Source organism: Schistocerca serialis, chromosome 2 (genome assembly GCF_023864345.2).
Source record: "Schistocerca serialis cubense isolate TAMUIC-IGC-003099 chromosome 2, iqSchSeri2.2, whole genome shotgun sequence".
Taxonomy (NCBI): Eukaryota; Metazoa; Arthropoda; class Insecta; order Orthoptera; family Acrididae; genus Schistocerca; species Schistocerca serialis.
This window is the reverse complement of record NC_064639.1, coordinates 367,889,177-367,913,069: the sequence shown is the minus strand read 5'-3', so window position 1 is coordinate 367,913,069 and position 23,893 is coordinate 367,889,177. Positions and strand designations below refer to the sequence as shown.

General features: G+C 41.1%; 1 protein-coding gene across 1 annotated transcript in view; it reads left to right on the top strand.

Annotated features, from left to right (window-relative positions):
* The first annotated feature begins 3,441 nt into the window (after positions 1 to 3,441).
* Positions 3,442 to 23,893, top strand: part of LOC126455552 (pickpocket protein 28-like) — a 164,497-nt gene continuing 144,045 nt past the window's right edge. The window contains exon 1 of the mRNA XM_050091306.1: positions 3,442 to 3,560. Within this exon, the coding sequence (XP_049947263.1) occupies positions 3,553 to 3,560 (8 nt within the window). The 5' untranslated portion in view covers positions 3,442 to 3,552. The remainder of the gene's footprint in view (positions 3,561 to 23,893) is intronic.

The window sequence follows — 23,893 nt, the reverse complement described above, 5'->3', positions numbered from 1 at the left end:
AGTGGTAACATGGATTCCCATCATATCACCGAAGTTAAGCGCTGTCGGGCTTGGCTGGCGCTCGGATGGGTTACCATCTGGGTCTGCCGAGTATTGTTGGAAATCAGGATGCACTCAGCCCTTGTGAGGCCAGTTGAAGAGCTACTTGATTGGGAAGTAGCAGCACCGGTCAGTAAAACTGACAACGGCAGGGAGAGCGGTGTGCTGACCACGTGCCCTTTCGGTGACGCCTGAAGGCTGAGGGTGACACGGCGGCCGGTCGGTACCGTTGGGCCTTGAAGACCTGTTCGGACGGTGTTTGTTTGTATTGCAACACCGCGTCAGAGCCATTCTCGCGCCTGAGATGATAGGTACCTTTGAGTACTAAATTTCGGACGTTTCACAACCCCAACCTTCTTCTACTTTAATCATGTATTTTTCCGCTGACACTGTCGGCACAGTAAGTAAAATTTCCTTACTTCTTACACTTTCTGGTGTTGCTAGTTTAATGGCCTGCAGCAGAATGTGGTGATAATTGAAGTACTGCTACTTGAGCCAGCATTGACGAAAAAATAGGACTTCAGTTGTGATTAGTGTCAGCGTCAAGACTTACCGCTAGACTGAAACACAAGCATCAATATCAATGTGCATTTCGGTAGCAGACAGTTAACATGGGTCTGCACAAGTAGAGCAGGGCTTTGCCCGTGTAGGTGTTTTATCAAAAGAAGTGTGCCGGCCGCAGTGGACACAAATTGCAGCGACGTGAATACAGGCGCCCGCCTCTCCTGACTTCGCTGCAGTGCGGCGTCGCTAGCAGTTCCGCGAGTGTCGGCGCCCAGATGCAGCTGCGGCTTGCTGGACGCATTGCGAGAGCTGCGGTCTGGATGGAGTCTGCAACCTGGAAGGGTCAACTTCGCCTCGCTCTCCCTGTAGCACGCCGTGCCCTCCACCCACGCAGCTTGTCGACTTTTTCGGTGTCACCTCCAGTGGCGGTCACCATCACATTTGTCACTGGTGTACTAGTTGGTAACCACGGTCAAGAAAGATTGCTGTTAAGGATTGAATTTGTTGAGCGCCGCCAAACCACGAGACTGATGTTCTGTGAGGCTGTTTTGATGGTCATAGCACGTAAATAGAGGCCGATGTTACTATGAAGCAAGTAATGTTGACTGGGTGGTGGATGGTATAAGTTACTATGGAAGAGAACATTTTGATAACAGTAAATATTGTTGAGCTGTAATATATTCTCATTTCCTAAAGTAGATAGGTTGTGTTACATGTGTGCCTTGCAGAATCGTTGTCCAGACACGATCTTCATAAACTGAGTATAAGGCTATGTAAGGTTCAGTCGAAACTATACTGTTATAAAAGGGGAGCATTTTCAAAAAAAATTATGTTGTGCGTTGTCTTGCAAACCTACGACATAAATTTGTATCAGGGTTTCCTTTGGTTGGAAGTAAGTATTGGAAATTCTGACTTGTTATAATTGTATGTGAAATTATTTGTAATTAAGCATTCTGAAGCTCTGCCTTATTATTGATATTATTGTGTAAGAAATTATCTGAATTATTTTCAGATTCATTATTATTATTACCATTATTATTCTTATTCTGTGGGGGATCATTACAATAAAGTTGCTGGAAATGTTGCGATTCGAAAAATTCTACCACAGAATCTGCAAGTGGGGATTTTTAAAATTATCTTAATGAAATGTCCGTTGGCTTCCAATACTGTAATGAATAGATATTATCCTAAATACATGTCACGCCGACTTCATCCCCTTCTTCTCAATGAAACTTTAACTTCAGCTGCAACAGTATTGTTACTCCACACAAGTATCGATGCATAAAGGAACACGGAAAGGTCCTCTTTTTTGCGCCATTCTAGAGGAACCTGATTCCGAAGTTCGAATTAAGAGGCGATTTTCGAATTGCTCGTGGGAGTGGTCGGCCGCCAACTGCTCGTCAAATTGTTGAAAAGTTACTGCTGCTATGGCTCAGAATGGTGAACGCAATATGCTACCTTCAAGCGGTTCGCAACCTGTGTAACGACAGCTCAACATTCTATGGTCCGTCGTTGTTTCGGGCAGCAGTAGAGAAATCTCCACTGCTGTTCCAGGCTTCCGTGGATGCAGATGGTCGTCACGATGAGCAACGTTTGTAATCTGGAACGCAAAAATGGTCCGCAGCTAACAAATGTTAATTTTGTATCCCGCCTGGAAGGCGGCGCGTGGGCCTGCTCCTGAAAACTGAAAGGTTGGCCGAATGAAGGAAGGGAGTAGGAGCAGGTGAGGTAAGATTCTCGGTACAGCTTTTTACGTGAAAGTACATTTAGTTATTAGTCAAGAACATACGTACCTTTACACTGAAGAGCCCGTAGGTGCGACTGGTACAGGTATCAACGGTAAGGACTACTAGTAGCGAGACAAATTATCATTGAAGTAACAGAGTCAATAATGGCCCCCTATGAAGTAGAAACAATGTTGCTCGGTTTTCTCCTCGGCATCAAATGGGTTGAATCTACAGGGGTGTTCGTAGAGCTGAACAGCGCCTGCTAGAGGACGCTGTCGTCGATGTCTGTCGTAGTGGTTCAAATGGCTCTCAGCACTATGGGACTTAACATCTGAGGTCATCAGTCCCCTAAAACTTAGAACTACTTAAACCTAACTGACCTAAGGACATAACACACATCCATGCCCGAGGCAGGATTCGAACCTGCGACCGTAGCGGTGGCGCGGATCCAGACTGAAGCGCCTAGAGCCGCTCGGCCACACCGGCCGGCCTGTCGTAGTTCCATCTTAAGAACTTGCCCCTACGCCGTGGCATGATAGCTATCGATACCACAGTTAGCGTTTCATCTGGAAATTAAAATATGTTCCTTTCAACGATTTATGCGTTATCTCTTCAGTGTGTCCTTATAAATGTTTCAGCCAAGTGTTGTTGTTCTACCATCACTCGTTTTACATGGGGACCTCCTCAAATAGCGAAAGTTTGATTAGAACCACCTTGTACATTAGTACTGCATACCAACAGATCCACTCCAGGCGTGCTGTGTCAATCCGGGCCGTCAGTCAACTGATGCTGACAGAAAACTTATGCTTTGCAGAATCCACTAGAATAACGACTTGGAAACTACGAACGCATCTGTTGCATAAGGCCTTCATTCGATTTGAACTGGCGTGGAATCAGTTCTCGGTAGAATGATTGACGTAAAGATGAGCACAGCGTCTGAATCGCCAGTCGGATATGAGTCATCTGTACGGGCCAGGTAAGACTTTGAAAGAGCAGAGTCAGAGCGGCGGCGCCGTGCAATTAACGCCAGCTGGGCCGGTGGTCGTTTAGCGGGCAGCCGCGAACGGTGGCTGGCCACGCCCATTTGTCAGCCGGGTCTCACCGCGCGGCGCGGTTTCTCTCGCCGAACGCTCGCGGGCGGACGACGCACGAGGCGCCGGCCGTGGATCGCGTGGCCGTCCCTTGGCACGGAGCTGCGCATGCGCACAACGCGTCTCGCCGCCAGCGTCGCGCTGTCGGAAGATCGGACCCACGGCTCCGGCGTCCAGTCGCTGCGGCAATCATGACGAGGTGAGTACCGTGCCGGCCTCAGAGGCGCTTCTGCTGACGAACAGTCACCAATTAACTCTCTTCATTCTCGCTGCCACTTTACGGCCAGACTACCTCGCAGAAATACATCGCTACCCTTCCTCTTTTTCTTTCTCTTTATTTTTCGTTTGCTTCTCCTCAAATACTTTAAGCTAAACCATCTTTGATACTTCTGTTGCGAAGAACCGAGTAAAAAAATTCGCTCATATTGCCTTTTTGTGCCATGATTGATTTCAAAGTTTCTAACATCACCAATTGTAGCTGATACACATACATCAAATAGTCACCGATTTGCGGTACGCTCGTTTATGGCAATGGCCTTCAGTAACGCCCACTCTCAAAACAGGTACCATAGTACCATACACGAAGAGATTTCTCCCCTCCGTACAGATCCACCACGATTGAGTCCTTTAAGATACATTTACTATATTTTTATAAGTATCTATTTCACACTGCTGTTGAACTACTTACGTCAGCATAATCACTTGTGGTGGCTACTGACACAGAGTGCAATTGCAGAAGGCTTCACGATGTGGAACAAATGAACTCTTATAAACCGGCAGCGATTAAATTTAACCCATTAAATATAGCTTGTGAAGTACCTGTTACAGGAAAAAGTTCATTATCTTCCATAACATGTGTATATCACCACACGTCCACGATTTCTTCCAGTGAGATAAATAAATCTATGATTAACACTAATAGATTGTCCTTTGACTGCAAAGTAATAGTTGCTGTAAATAATTAATTACAGAAGAGAATCCCTTCAGCTACTGTCACTTGGTTCCTATTCCACTACTTGAAGAATAAAGTAAGCGTTAGTAAGCTGTCAGTAAGCGTAAAAACCAAATTTTTGCAATAGGAAGCCCGTTGTGCATCCCATTGTTTAAATGGTTCAAACGGCTCTGAGCATTATAGGACTTAACAGCTGAGAGGCAGGATTAGAACCTGCGAGCGTAGCGGTCGCGCGGTTCCAGGCTGCAGCGCCTAGAACCGCTCGGCCACTTCGGCCGGCTATCCCATCGTTAGAAACACAAGTAAACGATATAGGAACGATAATGTACTGAGGTATTTTATTAGTGTCCGTAACATAAAATGTTTCTCGACAATCTTTTTTTTTTTTTTTAATCAGTTTAGAAAACTGGTTTTATGTGGCCCGCCACGAATCCCTCTCCAGCGCCAAGTGCCAACGTATTCATCTCAGAGTAGCATTTGCAACCTTTCTCCTAAATAATTCTTTCCTGGGTGTATTACGATCTCAGTTTTCCTCTACAGTTTCTACCCTCTACACTTCTCTCTAAGACGATGAAAGTTATTCCGTGACTTTTATCAGACATCCAACCATGCTGTCCCTTCTTCTTCTCCGTGTTTCTCTGGGCTTTTCAGTCCGGAACCGCGGTGCTGCAACGGTCGCAGGTTCTAATCCTGCCTCGGGCATGGATGTGTGTGAAGTCCTTAGGCTAGTTAGGTTTAAATAGTTGTAAGTTCTAGGGGACTGATGACCTCAGATGTTAAGTCCCATAGTGCTTAGAGCCATTTGAACCAATTGTCAGTGTTTTCCTTATATTCCTACTTCGCCGATTCTGGGGCGAACCTTCTCATTCCTTATCAGTACACCTAATTTCCAACATTCTTTTTCAGCACCGCATCTCAACTGGGTTCGATCCTCTATCTCAAATGCTTTGATCTTGTTCTGTTCCGGTTTTCCCACAGTCCATGTTTCACTACCATACACTGCTGTACGTCAAACATATATTCTCAGACATTTCTTCCTCAAATTAAGGCTTATGTTTGATAGGAAGAGACCTCTATTGCCCAGGAGTGGCCTTTTCTCTAAGGGTAGCCCGCTTTTCATATCCTCCTTGCTCCGTTCGGCATGGGTTATTTTGCTGCCTAGGAAGCAGAATTTCTTAACTTCATATTGAAAAATGAAGAAAACCTCAGGGAAGTTGCTTATCCACATTCTTTATTGCGCGCACGACCGGTTTCGGAACAATTACACTTCCATCATATAGTGTAAAAAATAAAATTGTAATTTTTTTCCCTATCTTTCTATTCTACGTAATTCTGTAGATTTCAATTCGTTCGAGCAATCAGTCATTCATGATAGGAAACACAGTCATAGCTTACTCACTCAAAATGACTCTGAAATTTTACTTGTTAGAATGAAATCAGGCGATGATTCCTCTTCTCTGCAGGCTCGTGCTTTGCGGCAGTTTGCTAATCTGTACAAATAAAGTGCCTCGTTATTTTGGGAGCGTTGTATAATCAGTCGGGAAACCTCAAATCAAGCGGATATTTGGCTTTGATGAAGTTTAACCTTCCGAAGAAGTAATGGAGCTCTTGGATTATTAAATGCAGGTTCGTATCCAGTCTTTCGGAAGTTCCCTTCTGATTAACAACTACGCAATATATCGATAAATATCATTAATTCTCAAATTTCCAATACACACCTTTTATTTGAAGGAGCAATCTATATATATTTCCTTTTTAATCGTACAGTTTCGTCTCAGTTATCTTCTGTCATAAATCTCAATAATCAGATAACAGTTCTTCCAAACCAAGCTCAGGCTAATCGGCACGAAGACAATCTCGGAAGCTCCCTTTCTTTTTTCCATTTTTTTTCTAACAACCACCAGAGAGAGTACTACAAAGAATACTTATGCGCTCATGGCATAGCTATTGTATGAACTACTTTTCGCATGGATTCTACGAGTATGAAGATAGAAAATTAGTAGACGTCATTCAAGGGTAGAATTGTATCTGAATAATTCATCGAATATAAAGAGATATTACAATTGCCCCTCGCAGCGAGCAAAGTTAATGATAATACACTTTGCGAGCTAACAGAAAAAATTTGTTGGGTTGTTTATTCAAAAGAGGAATATTTTGAATTAGTAGAATTTTACTATAGAAAGTATGGGTAACATGTTAAGACAATAAGTTACGAGAATACCTAAGCTGTAGCTTTTACATGTACCGGGGTATACCCGCATCCCGAGTACATAACCAGGGAAGATGTAGATTGGTGTAATCACGAAAAAGGTCTACCCATTTGGGAACTGGCCTTCACGGGGAAACCCTGGAAAACCCGGAAGAATAGACCCCAGCTCAGGTATTAAAGAAGATAGGAAAGCCTAAATCCAGTAATTTTGAAATATATAGAAGCTCCATAGATTAGATCGAAGGAACAGTGCCTCATAGCCAAAAAAAAATTTTACAATATTGCTCAAAAAAATTTTTAAAAATTCTTCTTTCGACGATGTAGCCGGCGATCTCGTTGTGAACTCGATGGAACAGGAACACTGGGTACGGACACCGGGTAGGCGACTTAAAGCGTTCGGTGGAGGCGGCACGGAGGACAGGCGATGGCTATTGGTACAGGATAGAAGCTGGTAATGTGCCGTAGAAACAGGAAGATGATCTCAGGAACAGATGGTCAGGGACGTGAACATGAAACAGGTTTAAAGTGGTTCTGACTAAATAAATCCCTGGAAGAGAGTGGATTAAGGCAACGAAGTCCATATTTCATCGTTGAACTCAAAATCGGAGTGGATTCTTATATTCTTCCATCTGTACTAGACTGGAACATCCATCAGTCCTGACATTCGCGAATTTTTTTGTAGTCCTCAATACTAAATTTGTTTTGCATTACAACTGCTGATTGTCCAAAACATTGCCAAATAGACTGTGGGCATTTAAATTTTGTTGTAGCTCATATCGAATGTATTCCTCTCAAAAAATATTTTAATCTAATCTTCGTTTTGTTATAGTGCAGGTGGAAGTAGAGCATTGAATCTGTCCGAGGTTTGCTTTCAATTACGAAATTATGGATAAAATTTAAGTTTACACCTGATGAAAAATTTTAAACATAGGCATATGACACTGACTCCACAAAAGGAATAATTTGAAAAATTTTCATTATTCTTATAATTAATTGATTTATAGATCCACTTGCAAATAAATATCATTAATGGTGACGTATGTTCATTTAACAAATCATCCACTCGTAGAATCTTCTTCATCCTCTCATGAACATTTATGGAAATATATTTCAACAATTATGTCCATAATATGAAACACACAAACTGCTATTCTTAAAAAGTTAGTTAAAATTCTTAAATTAATTCTCTTGGTAAAGAAGGCATAATGAAAAATCTAAAAATTATAATAATTTTCTCTCGCGCAACCAGAGAGTTTCATCAATTGTTTGCAACAGTGACATTGTCGACTGTTGCTTCATTTCACAGTTCATTTGTTTTCTTGCGCGAATAGCGCACATCATACACACAGCGTATTTACCTACATATCCCACACTGTTCAAGTTTCACACGCAATTCTCACATAAGTGCCGTGTCTTGAGGAAATGTAGATGCACTTTCATTGTATATCACTGTGGCTTCTGCTCATAGTCCACACTTACAAACACTAGTAATTAACAAATTCTTCTACCTATCTTAAAAATTTTGTGCTAAACTGTCACAGGAGTAATCTCACTGTCTCTTAACCTATCACAGGAGTAATCTCACTGTCTCTTAACCTATCACAGGAGTAATCTCACTGTCTCTTAACCTAGCACAGGAGTAGTCTCACTGTCTCTTAACCTCTAGAAAACATAAACTTCTTGATATTTATATACACATTCGACTCATAGTCAAATTCCACACTAAATTCTTCTCCATATTTGGTATCACAGATCTACGATCCTTCACTAAATTTCTTAATATCATTATGCGGGAATAATTCCTTTATTCTTTTCGATTCGGGATATGCCAACAAGTATGATCCAGGATTTGTTATATTTACAATAACATATGGTCCGGTATAAATAAGATTCCATTTCTTTATGTTCTTCATCAGTTTCGAGGAATGGATGTGTCGCCTCAATAAAACCTTTTCTCCAAGATGAAACGTCTGAATCCGGTGAATCCGTTTTTCATATGTCAATTTCCGTTGTATTGCCTTTTTAGTTAAATTGACAAGTGCGAGTCGAATCTTTTCTTCCCATTTTAAATTCTGGTCTTCATACTTTTCGTCCGTTGCCTCCAGATTTTGGAACGACTAAGAGCGGAGAACAATATGGACTAGTTGATGGCTCAATCAAGTTCCATTCTAATATTCTATTTATCTCCCTTTGAACAGATTGTTATAAACGCCAGGGGATCGGATAGTGCGTGTAACAGTAAGTCTGATGTGGCTTCACTTGAAGGTGACAAATATACCCTTTAATAATTCCTGGTTTCTCATCAAAAATCTCTTCATATGCCTCTAACAAATACTGAAGCTGCTGCCTTTGTTCTCCGGTAAGCTGATTTGATTCACTAGCTTTTATCATTGTTGTTTGGTTAAAGTCCTCCTGTTGTATCAAATCCTTTGAAAGCTCCTTCCAACGACCGTTTGTAGTGTCAATTAATTGAATTATGGCACCGCGACAATATTTCTCATGCACAGTTTCCTTTCTACTTAAATCCAGTGCTATCTCTTCTCCATTTAATCTAAATTTAACTATTCCTTCCAAAAAATTTATCTGACAATCGTACTCCTGCATACTCCCAATACCAAGAATACAGTCCACTAATAACTTCTCCACTACAAGGAGCGTGCATTTTATTGCTACATTTCCCATTTTCATCTCTAATTGTGTTTGTATTTTGACATTGGGAGAGCGTGCTCCAACAGCTCCGATGATTTTGCAGTTCTGTACCGGTAAAATTGGTACCTTCTTCTTCCTAATAATTCTCCGAAAAAGAGCGCCTGAGATGACATTGGCGGAAGCGGCGGTGTCCAATATCACATTCGTTGGAACTTCCTCTATTTCAACACATACTTCCGATACCGGAACACTCGATCTGTCATTATGACACGTTATTAAATCCTTTGTTAACTCTTCAGTCAACAGCTCACCATCATTATATCTTAACAATTGTAATTTTACTGTTTCGCCCCTAACAGATCCCCTGACCGCTCCTCCGGGGCACGATGCGGTCACGTTTAGTTTGACTGATTATTGGTCTGATTGGTATTTGTCTCTTCAGCTACTTCAGTGATTATCGGTTGTTGTGGTGAATTCTGACTATATTGCCTTGCTTGATTCGTGTAATTATTGTTGTTGTTTTGCTGGTGTTGGTAGAATTGTCCTGTGTTGCCATACATTGGATTATACCGATTAAAATTCCTATTGTTCCTAAAATAGCCCCTCGCTGCACCATTACTAAAGTTTCCATTGTGGTAATAATTATTGTTTGCATTTTGTCCATTGCTAAGTCTCCTCGGAGAGTGTAGTTGGTTATGATTATTGTTACTGCTACCATTACTGCCATTCCCACTCGAGTTGCAGCTCGGATTCGCTTCTATTGCTCTTCTTTGATATGACATTTCTCTTGCCCTTTTATTGTCCTCCTCAATTATATCAATATGATCAAGTGTAGTCATAAATGAGTCTATATCCTTATCATTTATATATAACAGCTGATTGCTTATACTGGTGGGTAGTCTGGACTTGAGTATTGGTTAGGTGAGTGGTGTTCAACGTCCCGTCGACAACGAGGTCATTAGAGACGGAGCGCAAGCTCGGGTTAGGGAAGGATGGGGAAGGAAATCGGCCGTGCCCTTTCAAAGGAACCATCCCGGCATTTGCCTGAAACGATTTAGGGAAATCACGGAAAACCTAAATCAGGATGGCCGGAGACGGGATTGAACCGTCGTCCTCCCGAATGCGAGTCCAGTGTGCTACCCACTGCGCCACCTCGCTCGGTACAGGACTTGAGTATTCTAAGTATATCCGGCAAAGGAATCGGTACATCCCAATACAAAGATTTATTAATGTATTTCTCAAAATATCTCTTTAGAGATCCTCTAGAAAATGAGAAAGGCTCAGGATATAATACCTCCTGCCTAAGTCTTTCTTGTACTCCAGCAGACCAATATTTTGCTAGAAAAGCCTGCTCAAATTCTTTGTAACATTTACAAGAAGATGTTTGTTCGGATGCCCACAATGCTCCTGTTCCTTGTATATATCCAGATACAAAACTAATCTTTTGCCATTCTGTCCAAGATCGTGGAAATAGACCTCTGAAACTTCGAATAAAGACTACAGGATGAACATTCCTTTTGTCAGGGTTAAAGATTTGAAATTGTCTCTGTTTAATCATCTTCTCCTCAACGGTACTACTATTCCAAAAATCATCCTGTTCGTACTTTTCCCTGTGGCTATCCGTTATATCGAATCTAACTTGTGACGTTCCAGTTCTGTGTACATCGCATCTTGACGTGGACGGAATGTCACGCGCAGATTGAGAGTTTTGTTTCCTACTTCTCGGTGTTTCTAAATCCTCCTGCGAGAGATTTAGTGATCTTTCGATATATTCTTTCCAACGCGAGAAATCTTCGCCAAGTTGTTCTCGAACCTCCTTTAACACTTTGTTAAAAAAATTATCCTCGGAACTCTCTGAAATTGACTGTAAAGCTACTTTCACAGTTTCTTCTATCGTTTCCGAAGGAGAATTTGCCGCTCTAATGTCATTTCTGAAAACTTTCCCGCAAGTACATTCATTCTATGTTCCACTGTCTCCTGTTTTTCCTTCACTTCGTCAAATTGCTTCTTTAGATTATCTTGGTATTCTGTTATTTCTGGTATCATAGCTACGGAACGCTGTATGTCCTTTTGAGCTTGTATTACTTGAGGAAACAGTTCTACTTGTTTTTGTATCGTGTCAATTTTGACGGATACATATTCGGTTAGTTCCGCTTTTAATTTACTATTGTTTTCTTGGCATTGTTGGCGGACCTGCTCAATTCGAGCAATAAGATTCTGTTCGGTCTTTTCTGCCTGTTCTTTTATTTCCTGTGTCTGGGTATTTAATCTCTGATCTAATTCGGTAAAGGTTGCTCTTAATTGATTTTGTAATTCTGTTTGATTTACGGCTAATTGATTTTGGAGTTCATTTTGTATAACGGATAAGTCTCGTTTTACCTCCGCTTGGCCTTCGGCTAATAGAGACAACTGTTGCATAATAACAAACGATGTGTCAACAACAGTCTGATCAGCTGTTGTATGAATGTTTTCTGAACCAGCGGGATTATTTATATTGCTACCGCTAGCCACAACAGTCTCAGAATTGCTATCCGTGGCCTCTGCTCCTGCGCAAACAGCTGAAGGCTGTTGCACTTCTCGTTGCTGATTCAATGACATTTTAAATGCCGCTCTAGTCAATACCATTAAATAACCGTCAATATCAGGTTCCAGTCACTAAATACAGTTTCAAATTTACTGTCGTAGACACACTTTACTTTCAAATTACTTCACAGATGGTATAAAGTTCCATGTCCAGATACGAAAATCACACAATATACAGTTCTACAATCTAACTACTATCTGGAAAAAAGTTCATTCTAAATTGATTTCAAACTATTTTAACTACAGGATAAAAAAATTAGATTTCTCTGGCCTTGTTCTGTAGTCTCGGTGTTGTCCAGTAGTTGAAATCGTTTCTTGGTACCAGCAATCTTTTACTATGGGCACCGAATCTCTCTTCAGATTAGTTACCTCTCGTTCTCGTGGGTTTTCATGAAACAAAAAATACATATATTATATAACAATCCAAGAGAGTCCTGTCACACTGGCGCCACTGTAATTTTTTTTTCCTTCTTTCTATTCTACGTAATTCTGTAGATCTCAATTCGTTCGAGCAATCAGTCATTCATGATAGGAAACACAGTCATAGCTCAGTCACTCAAAATGACTCTGAAATTTTACTTGTTAGAATGAAATCAGGCGATGATTCCTCTTCTCTACAGGCTCGTGCTTTGCGGCAGTTTGCTAATCTGTACAAATAAAGTGCCTCGTTATTTTGGGAGCGTTGTATAATCAGTTGGGAAACCTCAAATCAAGCGGATATTTGGCTTTGATGAAGTTTAACCTTCCGAAGAAGTAATGGAGCTCTTGGATTATTAAATGCATGTTCGTATCCAGTCTTTCGGAAGTTCCCTACTGATTAACAACTACGCAATATATCGATAAATATCATTAATTCTCAAATATCCAATACACACCTTTTATTTGAAGGGGCAATCTATATATATTTCCTTTTTAATCGTACAGTTTCGTCTCAGTTATCTTCTGTCATAAATCTCAATAATCAGATAACAGTTCTTCCAAACCAAGCTCAGGCTAATCGGCACGAAGACAATCTCGGAAGCTCCCTTTCTTTTTTCCATTTTTTTTCTAACAACCACCAGAGAGAGTACTACAAAGAATACTTATGCGCTCATGGCATAGCTATTGTATGAACTACTTTTCGCATGGATTCTGCGAGTATGAAGATAGAAAATTAGTAGACGTCATTCAAGGGTAGAATTGTATCTGAATAATTCATCGAATATAAAGAGATATTACAAAATCAATCATCTGAGGTCGCCCTACCTCAGTGTTGTCGTGGAATCACGACGTTACTTGGGTGACGATGACGTCAGATGATTATTTAATTATATTTTGTAGACCAGATGGTGGAACTGTTCCGAAAACGGTCGTGTACCCAATAAAAGATTATGATTTAAGCAACTTTCCTGCGGGTTTCTTCGTTCTTCAAAATGGACTTGTACAGTTGCGGTTGTCCCATAAAAAGAACTCTTAGTGATTAATTTCATCTACTTCATGGTCCACACTCGGTTGTTGAGATTCTCGCTATCCTTATTTCTGCTACTTCTCATTACTTTCGTCTTTCTTCGATTTACTGTCGGTCCATATTCTGTAACCGTAAGACTTTTCATCCCATTTAACATATTTTGCAATCCTTCTTCACTTCCGCTGAGGATAATAAAATCATCAGTAAATCTTATCATTTACATCCTTTCACCTTGAATTTTAATTCCATCCTTGATCCTTCCTTTTATTTCCGTCAGTGCTTCTTCGATATAAACAGTAGGGGCGAAAAAATACGTCCCTGTCCTATATCTTTTTCAGTCCGAGCATTTCGTTCTTGTTCTGCCACTCTTATTGTGTCCTCTTGGTTTTTATACGTATTGTATATTACCTGTCTTTCCTTACAGCTTTCTCCTATTTTTCTCAGAATTTCGAAAATCTTACACCATTTCACCTTGTCGAACACGTTTTCCAAGTGGACAAATCCTATAAATGTTTCTCGATTTCTCATTAGTCTTACTTCCATTATCCGATGCTCTGCAAGTGAAAACATTTTGACAATAAGCGAAGACATTGTGAACTACAATAGTTACGCCGCCTGTTAATTTACACACTCTTCTTCCACAAGATGGGCAACTTATGTTTCTCAGTAATGGTCCTCGTATTAATTAGGTCTGTTTCTGACCAATTCTTTTCATTATCACCAGTACGAACAACACGTAACTTACTTATCTTTGACCTTGTAACTGTAAACGTAGGGTCTGCTCCTCATTAACTATATCAATAATATACTTTTCGCTATTCTCCATCCGAAGGTGTCTGTATGAGCCACTGAAATGCATAGCACAGTAATAAAAAAGTCATTGTCATAAAACTGTGTTTCATTTAGAAAACCATGTGTATGTGAGATACGTGCAGACATGACGAGATTTGGTGGTTATTCCTGACCTTAACGTGTATCTGTCCCTAGTTTGGATGACGAACGAAAGCAAGGAACTATTTTTTGTCCATGTTTCACTTCCATACATGGCTACACTCCATACAAATACTCCCAAAAACGACTTCCTGACATTTAAATCTATACTCGATGTTAATAAATTTCTCTTCTTCAGAAACGCTTTCCTTGCCATTGCCAGTCTACATTTTATATCCTCTCTACTTCGACCATCATCAGTTATTTTACTTCCTAAATAGCAAAACTCCTTTACTACTTTAAGTGTCTCATTTCCTAATCTAATTCCCTCAGCATCACCCGATTTAATTCGGCTACATTCCATTATCCTTGTTTTACTTTCGTTGATGTTCATCTTATATCCTCCTTTCAAGACACTGTCCATTCCATTCAACTGCTCTTCCAAGTCCTTTGCTGTCTCTGACAGAATTACAATGTCATCGGCGAATCCCAAAGTTTTTATTTCTTCTCCATTGATTTTAATACCTACTCCAAATTTTTCTTTTGTTTCCTTTACTGCTTGCTCAATTGACAAATTGAATAACATTGGGGAGAGGCTACAACCCTGTCTCACTCCCTCCCCAACCACTGCTTCCCTTTCATGCCCCTCGACTCTTATGACTGCCATCTGGTTTCTGTACAAATTGTGAATAGCCTTTCACTCCCTGTATTTTACCCCTGCCACCTTCAGAATTTGAAAGAGAGTATTCCAGTCAACATTGTCAAAAGTTTTCTCTAAGTCTACAAATGCTAGAAACGTAGGTATGCCTTTCCTTAATCTTTCTTCTAAGATAAGTCGTAAGGTCAGTATTGCCTCACGTCTTCCAACATTTCTGCGGAATCCAAACTGATCTTCCCCGAAGTCGGCTTCTACCAGTTTTTCCATTCGACTGTAAAGAATTCGCGTTAGTATTTTGCAGCTGTGACTTATTAAACTGATAGTTCGGTAATTTTCACATCTGTCAACACCTGCTTTCTTTGGGATTGAAATTATTATATTGTTCTTGAAGTCTGAGGGTATTTCGCCTGTCCCGTACATCTTGCTCACCAGATGGTAGAGTTTTGTCAGGACTGGCTCTCCCAAGGCTGTCAGTAGTTCTAATGGAATGTTGTCTACTCCCGGGGCCTTGTTTCGACTCAGGTCTTTCAGTGCTCTGTCAAACTCTTCACGCAGTGTCGTATGTCCCATTTCATCTTCATCTACATCCTCTTCCATTTCCATAATATTGTCCTCAAGTACATCGCCCTTGTATAGACCCTCTATATACTCCTTCCACCTTTCTGCTTTCCCCTCTTTGCTTAGAACTGGGTTTCCATCTGACCTCTTGATATTCATACAAGCGGCTCTCTTTTCTCCAAAGGTCTCTTTAATTTTACTGTAGGCAGTATCTATCTTACCCCTAGTGAGATAAGCCCCCACATCCTTACATTTGTCCTCTAGCCATGCCTGCTTAGCCATTTTGCACTTCCTGTCGATCTCATTTTTGAGACGTTTGTATTCCTTTTTGCCTGCTTCATTTACTGCATTTTTATATTTTCTCCTTTCATCAATTAAATTCAATATTTCTTCTGTTACCCAAGGATTTCTACTAGCCCTATTCTTTTTACCTACTTGATCCTCTGCTGCCTTTACTACTTCATCCCTCAGAGCTACCCATTCGTCTTCTACTGTATTTCTTTCCCCCATTCCAGTCAATTGTTCCCTTATGCTCTCCCTGAAACTCTGTACAACCTCTGGTTTAGTCAGTTTATCCAGGTCCCATCTCCTTAAATTCTCACCTTTTTTTCCATTCTCTACGTGTAACTTATTGTAGAGGTGGAAAGTGCCATTTTCCCTTTGTGATTATGTTTTCGATCACCGCAGATTCCCTGAATATGGGAATGTGGCTGCCAGAAAATTAATTAACATTATTTGAGAGGGAAATGGGGATGCTTCCATATGGAAAACGACGGACCGTTTCTTTCCCAGCATTCTTCAACCCCATCCGGAACCTGGTCTGTGATAATGTCGACATCCATATCACGTTAAACTGAAGCCGAGTACAATGTTACTTTGATACTCCGTCCTACTGTCGACAACTCTTACAAAACTATCTGACATTGAAAGTCAGCTGCAAGAAGACTGTTTTGTTGATTTAATTAATCAGCGGAGCTAACATTCATTCACGTTTGGTAAGATTTTATGTGCTACGCTTTTTGGGTGCAAAATGTCGATTACATGCAATTCGCCAATGAAATTCTTCTCTACATAGATAGTGACCTGACGTGCTACGGGAAAGTGTAAGTAATGTTTCGATGTCACACTGAATTACTGTCATTATGTTAAGTGTACGGTAACGCACAATGATTACCGCGAAGGATAGCTATCGAAAAACGCTTAGGTTAGCTGTCTCATGCCCCAATGGGGCCGACAGACGATATTTCATTGCCACCTATCGGATTACGTGATGGATCACTATGAAGCTGTTAAGTAAATTAGTTTCTGATCTGTGATCTTTGGCACTGTACATTTTCACAGAGGGTAAGCATAATGCGAATAATCGATTAACGATATCTGGCTAATAGACTCGAGTACAGAATTATAATCATACGGGGCACGTCATTCACAGGGTCATTCGTATACCATGTACAAATGAAGTAGATACTGAATAACGCAGGCATGTACATTTGTAACATTTAAAACGTAAGTAATAAGAAATTATGTATTATCAAGCTGCTTTATTCTAGGTTCCTTTACTTGCTCAGGATTGACAACATAAATAAATTCGTACTTTATTACGATTTTAAAGTTAGAAATTGTTCTCTGTTACATAAATTAGTTATAATGTTTTAGCTCTAAGAAATCAATGGACATGGTGATTCTCATGTCGACTGTTAATCCAAGCAAATTAAAATGTGACCATCTGATACCTCCTCTAAAACAAATTTCAGTTCTTCTTGTGAAAGAGAGAGCTCTTCTGTCATTTACCAATTAGCTTCGCAACATGGTAACATATTTAAGCGACCGTCTGTGTGTTTTTCGCTTCGGAAGAACAAAGTCTTCTGCAGGCTGTGCTAATTCTGCTGAGAAGGCAGACAAACAACTTGAAGTACTCCCCTCGTGTCGTCGGCTTCCTCTGCTTTATTTAGACACGCGTGCTCCGAGTTCTGTTCTGTGTCGTTGGCAGCAGACGATTAGACTATCTCTTCATTAAAGATCAGAAATTGTAAAAATTGAGCGAACCATTAGTTCACATTTCAAGTAGGTAATGATGCACAGTGTCTTACCGTCGTGAAAGTGTGCTACATTGAGAACTTTGGCTACTGCAGAAACTATATCTCATCTACAGGATTTCCAGTTCCAGTACTGTTAAGGCATAAAAGCTGTTGTCTCTATTTCCTATTTACACCGATTCTTGTTTAGTGACAAAACGCAGAGCACAAAAAATAAGTAGTTCCCTTATATCAAAGTATACTGCTAATGGCCGCAATACACAGTGAGATCCAGAACTCCTCCGACAAACTTTCTGTGGTTCTGATGATTAAAATACTGCTCGATGTTGTACCGCGTCAGTGCGTAACATACTTTAATTATAAACTTAAAACCAACGTTTTGTCCGTATTACAACGACTTTGTCTTGCCCTAAGAAATGCCTTTGAAATACGGTCGAAACGTTGGTTTTAAGTTTATAATTAAACTATTTTATGCACTGAAGCAGTACAATATACATATTGATTTTAATCATCATGACATCGGCCGCGGAAGACTACGTAGTTATTTCAGAGGTTCCTCGGGGGCACTTTCTCGGTATTTTGGTGTAAGGATCTACGGTCTCCGGCGGCTCATTACAGAGTAATAAAATAATAATGATTTATTCGTTTTGTTACTGCAACCATCGCTGTTTTTGTGAAAGATCTTCACAACAGTGATTATACAATCAACAAAACATAACATATCCGACACAGCGTGATGCAGCAACCGTTAGACAGATGCAATATTGCTGTGGTGTGTTACCGTCGGTGTGGCAACAGTTCAAGATAGTGTCGTTCTGCAGCTCTACACTCGCATTCAGTGAACCCTTACACGAGCTGCATAGGAGCCATCTTTTCACCAGTAAACCTAACCATAATAGTACTGTGCGATTAATATCGCCTGGGGTACTGCTGTTGTAGTCATAATTGGAGTGGACCCAGCAAATGAATTCCGTGAAAGTCTTTTTGGAAGCTGCCAAAGTTCTATTGCATCCTAAGAATTATGGCTCCATCTTCATGTGTGGAACTGGTGTAATTCATCTTCGTGGATAGAACCTGAAGGGCGTTAAACTTTTATTTATATAGCGTTCTTCGATTATCCAATCACATTGTTTATTAATTTGTTCGATTGGGTTTGATTGTCAGAAGGACTGAGTATGCAGTTGTGTAATTTCGAAATCAAATGGCTCTGAGCACTATGCGACTTAACTTCTGAGGTCATCAGTCGCCTAGAACTTAGAACTAATTAAACCTAACTAACCTAACGACATCACACACAACCATGCCCGAGGCAGGATTCGAACCTGCGACCGTAGCGGTCGCTCGGTTCCACACTGTAGCGCCTAGAACCGCACGGCCACTCCGGCCGGCAATTTCGAAATCGACGATGTGAATTGAAAAAGAATAACATCACTAAAACATCTGAACAGGTTATCGAATAACAATACATTAAGTCCCTTTATAAAGCAATTACATAAGGCACTGGGCTGTAGGCTCAGTATCAGCACATTACCTTCCCTTCCGTTACTCCGTAGCTGGGTAGTCAGCGCGGCTGCTTACCGTGTAAGAGACCCGCATTCGCTTCCTGTTGCTGCCCTGGATTTTTTCTTGGTGGGAGGACTGGAACGTCGTACACACAGTGTCGTAAGGACGACAGAGGGTTTAAGTGTGGTGCTGGACCACCCCTGAAACCCTAGTTGTGATGACAGATTGATCTTCAGCGCAGTCCGAAGTCTAGGTCTGATTGAGAGATGACAATTCAGTTGTCAGCTAGCGGATTCAATGCCTGTGAAAGCCAAATAAAGATTGTGGTGCAAATTGACCCGTAGCGAAGGCTATTGTTTATGTCCGCGACATACTGAAAAATTTCGAGGGGGGGAGGAGGAGCGGGTCAATATGTAGCTTTTACCCAACTGAGGAGCTGCCTGAAGGCGCAGTAGCAGTTCCAGACTCAAGAAACCCGACAACGACTGGGAGAGATGTCCCTCCAAACCGCCTCCAGTGACGCCATTGACACGGCATGACACGGCGGTCGGTCGCACCCGAATGGCCCGTCTGGGGCCAGAATCCGGAACTTTACCTTACTTTTACCTTCTTTTCCAATAAGGTGGGTTCAGCTCTCCCTGCAATACACGAAGCCACTTGTCCAATAACCTGCTCAAATTCTCTAAAAATGAGTAGAATTTTATGCACGACACTCGCACAGGTTCCATAGCAACTACATTACCACCCTCATTAAAGTCGATATCTCAGAGTTTCTATATTCAGATGGTATTTTGGACCGGCTTAACATATTTATGGTAGGTGACACTGACTTAAAACTCATTTTCATTTGCCCTCTTTGGTTTATTCATATTTCATACCATGGTTTTGTCGAGTCTTATTACCAATAAGCATCTGTTTGAAAATTTTATTGTTTTGCATGGTTCTTGGATCGGGTCTCTAAGCGACACATAAATTTGTCAAGACAATTCTTAAGCGTCAATTTATCAAGAAGATTTTTAAGCGTCGTATAGCCTGCTGAAGAGAGCTAAATACCACACGGAAGCAATTCCTAGGACGTGGATATGCCGTTTCTGCGAATTAACCACTTCCTCGAATCGTATTAATCTCGCAAGCTTTTGAAAGACAGAATCTGAGAAGTAGGAAACAGGTACTGACAAAGCTGAAGCTTTGATGGAGGACTGTCAGTCGTTAATGGACAGCTTAGTCGGTAGGAGCATTTCCCGGTTAAGGAATTATTCTGGGTTCGATACCCGATTCGACCAGGAAGCAACAAAATAAATGCATCACTGGATCAACATATAGTCTCATTCTGGTTTTACATACGTAGTTGTGCGTTAGGCTAACCATAAAAAACATGTAGGGGTGGGGTTGGAGACGTAGAATTCCACAACAGATGCTCGATATTTGTACTGGCTTGGTTAGTCTTGACACAGAGGTCTGTGAGACTGCAGATTGTCTTTACAAGTTGAACTAACAGTCGATGAGGACCAATGAATGCCGTTGGACTCGTGTGTGGATTTAGGAGAACCGAGTGTTGTGTACGGACAAGTAAACTGAGTAGCAGTGTGCAAACCGAGAAATAGTATGGGGTAAGTACTGTCGGATGAACCACCAGAAGCAGACCTTGTTTTAAAGGCTGTTCCAAGGGAAAACTTGAAACCAATAAGTGGTGTCAGGTGTAGAGATACAGATACCGAAATACCTGGTACGTTAACATGTACCCAATTTACTGAGTTAGTTGTTTTTTTCTCTGCATCTAACACACTTCCAGCAAACACATCTCATAATCTACTACCTCAAGTTTTCGGCACGGTCGCAACTGCACCATAAAGTGGATTATGCCTGTCAATAGACACTGCCCGTTTTACGTCCACCCGTCCACACGTAAGAACGTGATCCGATGCCAAGGGTGTAGTAATGTGCCATACGTACTTTGAGGTACTAACCACCTAAAACCGTATTACTCGTTGCAGCAATAAATATTATTGTGCAAATGAAGTAAATAGTGATCTAATTCTCTTCAGTACACTGTCATCGATATAGATATCAGCACTTACACCCCTAACACTATGTATATACCCAATCATCAAACTGTTGCCCTTACGTTCATCAGTGTCTCTGTGATCACACTGATGTCACATATTGTTATGATAAAACTATGTAGTCCGTAAATGTGGTTGGATGGCAGCACAATTAAATGGATGAGCAGGTCATGCTGGAACTCATAAAAATCTTCGCCCAGTTATGCATTTGAAGAGATGTGTGAGTAGTTGTTCATAAAGTAAGACTTTATCAAAGTAGGACTCTATCAAAGTCGTTTTGCGAAATCTTGCAGCGAGACCTGGAGAACGTCTGCCACCGTTAAGTGAACGGTTGCACTATTTCACCTCGGAGAGAAAATACACGTTTTAGTAATCGGTTGGCGAAGGTGAATGTGCACAGAACGAAACGAAAACAGTTTTATTGTGTACGAAATGTAACAGCCACTGTGTTTCTTTGGTTCGTCAGTGACTGCCTGTTATTATCTAACCTTCTGCACCGTGCGTTGAAACGGATTTGGCAGATGTCAGTGAGCGGCAAGGTAACCATACACTAGAACAATTTATTTGCAGACGCATTGGCCAGTCTGAAGGTAGAAGTGCACGACATTACCTCAGAAATCGTTCCACACACTCTCGATTTACCAGCGTGTACCGTATGTGAGTGTCCTGTTTCCTAATCTCAGAAGAGTGTCTTTTACAGTAAAAATTTTGGTCGACGAAAGACTGTATTTCCCTGGACTAAATTCAATGTGATTAATAGAGATTATGTGGGGAAGGAACTATCTGCTTTTACAACACATAGTATCTGTGTTTCACCTCGGTCGCAGGTTCGAATCCTGCCTCGGGCATAGATGTGTGTGATGTCCTTAGGTTAGTTACGTTTAAGTAGTTCTAAGTTCTAGGGGACTGATGACCTCAGAAGTTAAGTCCCATAGTGCCTAGAGCCATTTGGACCATTTGTTTCACCTAATAAACTAATAAACTCTACTAAATGGCGTCGGGGCCAACCAAAGAGCTTGTCAGTTGTAAAGGTTTGGCCCAGTGGATGGAAAAGAATGCTTTAGCATCGATTTCAGCGTTTTAGTGGATCGCACGATTCTGATAATTTGTGAAATGACCATCTTCGCCCTCATGCACCCTCTAGTTACGTAGAAGCTTAACAGACTTAACGTCCATGACGAAACGGCAATAGGTACAGTCAGCGTCCCACTCTCTAGTGATAAGACCCTTATCAAACTCAGGTAACCAAGTGAATGCGTCTCGACTACTGACATTCAGCGAGCTCCAAAGGCTCTTTGTTAAGTGGGAAAAGAGCTTTGGTATATACCAGTCGCGGCTATTCGTTTCCTCTGCCACTAGGAGATACTAGATTGTCGACAACAAACCATAGAAGTAATGACACCAGGGTCTGGGTTTGGGAAGACAGGTGTTCAAATAACTCTCCGGCTGTCGAGCTTTCGGTTTCCGTGGTTTTTAGAAACTACTGGCACATTCTATGAAGGCCTTTGCTATGATACAATATACTGTTGTACTTCATTAACTGTGTTGTGAGCAAGTGCGTTGAGACCAGTACGAACGTGTTTGATGGCTGAAGAGCTTTGAGCAAAGTCAGAGAAAAAGTTGTAAAACAGTGTGGGTTATTCTACAACTAAAACACTTTTTTGAGATTTACTTGGCACCGCCGCTTCGAATGATATTTATTTTCTCTGCACGTTGTATTTCAGATATCTGGAATGTGTTTCACTTTCTTTTCTTAGTTTTAGGTAACTTGTGTGAAGGGAACACACATTGTGACCTCCTCATATCAAAAGATATATTTGCATTGGCACGGAATACTGTCAGACTGAAATAAGACGAAACGAATGATTAGTTAGTGAATGAAATAACCATAACCTAACTTATTTTTGCAGTTGAGTAAGTCCATTGGGAAGCAGTCGATATAGAAATTATGAACAGTCAGTCAATCATTACTGCAGGTACTGAAATAATTTTTGATGCTCCTCCAGAAATCACAAGGAATAACATTTACCTAGCTTTTAGCTTTCTTTTCTTTTCAGTATTCTCTGGTATTGACGCATCTGCTCTGTTAAAGCTACTATTTTACTTTTTCTCATTGTCCGGAACTTGTCTTTTCTTATTCTTTTCTCTTTTTCTAGCGTTACTCCTTTATGAAGCGCCCACATGAAATCTACCTTATCTGTATTCCGCTGCTGAGATGTTAACCGTAATTGAAGGAGCGGAACATAATGCATAGAGTCTCAGAGAGAATTATGTGGTTTCAGTCTGTTGTGTCTCTGGCTGTTAGCGTATTGTACATTACTGGCCATTAAAATTGCTACACCAAGAAGAAATGCAGATGATAAACGGGTAATCATTGGACAAATACATTATACTAGAACTGACATGTGATTACATTTTCACGCAATTTGGGTGCATAGAGCCTGTGAAATCATTACCCAGAACAACCACCTCTGGCCTTAATAACGGCCTTGACTCGACTGGGCATTGAGTCAAACAGAACTTGGATGGCGTGTACAGGTACAGCTGCTCGTGCAGCTTCAACACGATACCACAGTTCATCAAGAGTAGTGACTGGCGTATTGTGACGAACCAGTTGCTCGGCCACCATTGACCAGACGTTTTCAATTGGTGAGAGATCTGGAGAATGTGCTGGCTATGGCAGCAGTCGAACATTTTCTGTATCCAGAAAGGCCCGTACAGGACCTGCAACATGCGGTCGTACATTATCCTGCTGAAATGTAGGGTTCCGCAGGGATCGAATGAAGGGTAGAGCCACGGGTCGTAACACGTCTGAAATGTAACGTCCACTGTTCAAAGTGCCGTCAATGCGAATAAGAGGTGACCGAGACGCGTAACCAATGGCACCCCATACCATCTCGCCGGGTGATACACCAGTATGGCGAAGACGAATACACACTTCCAA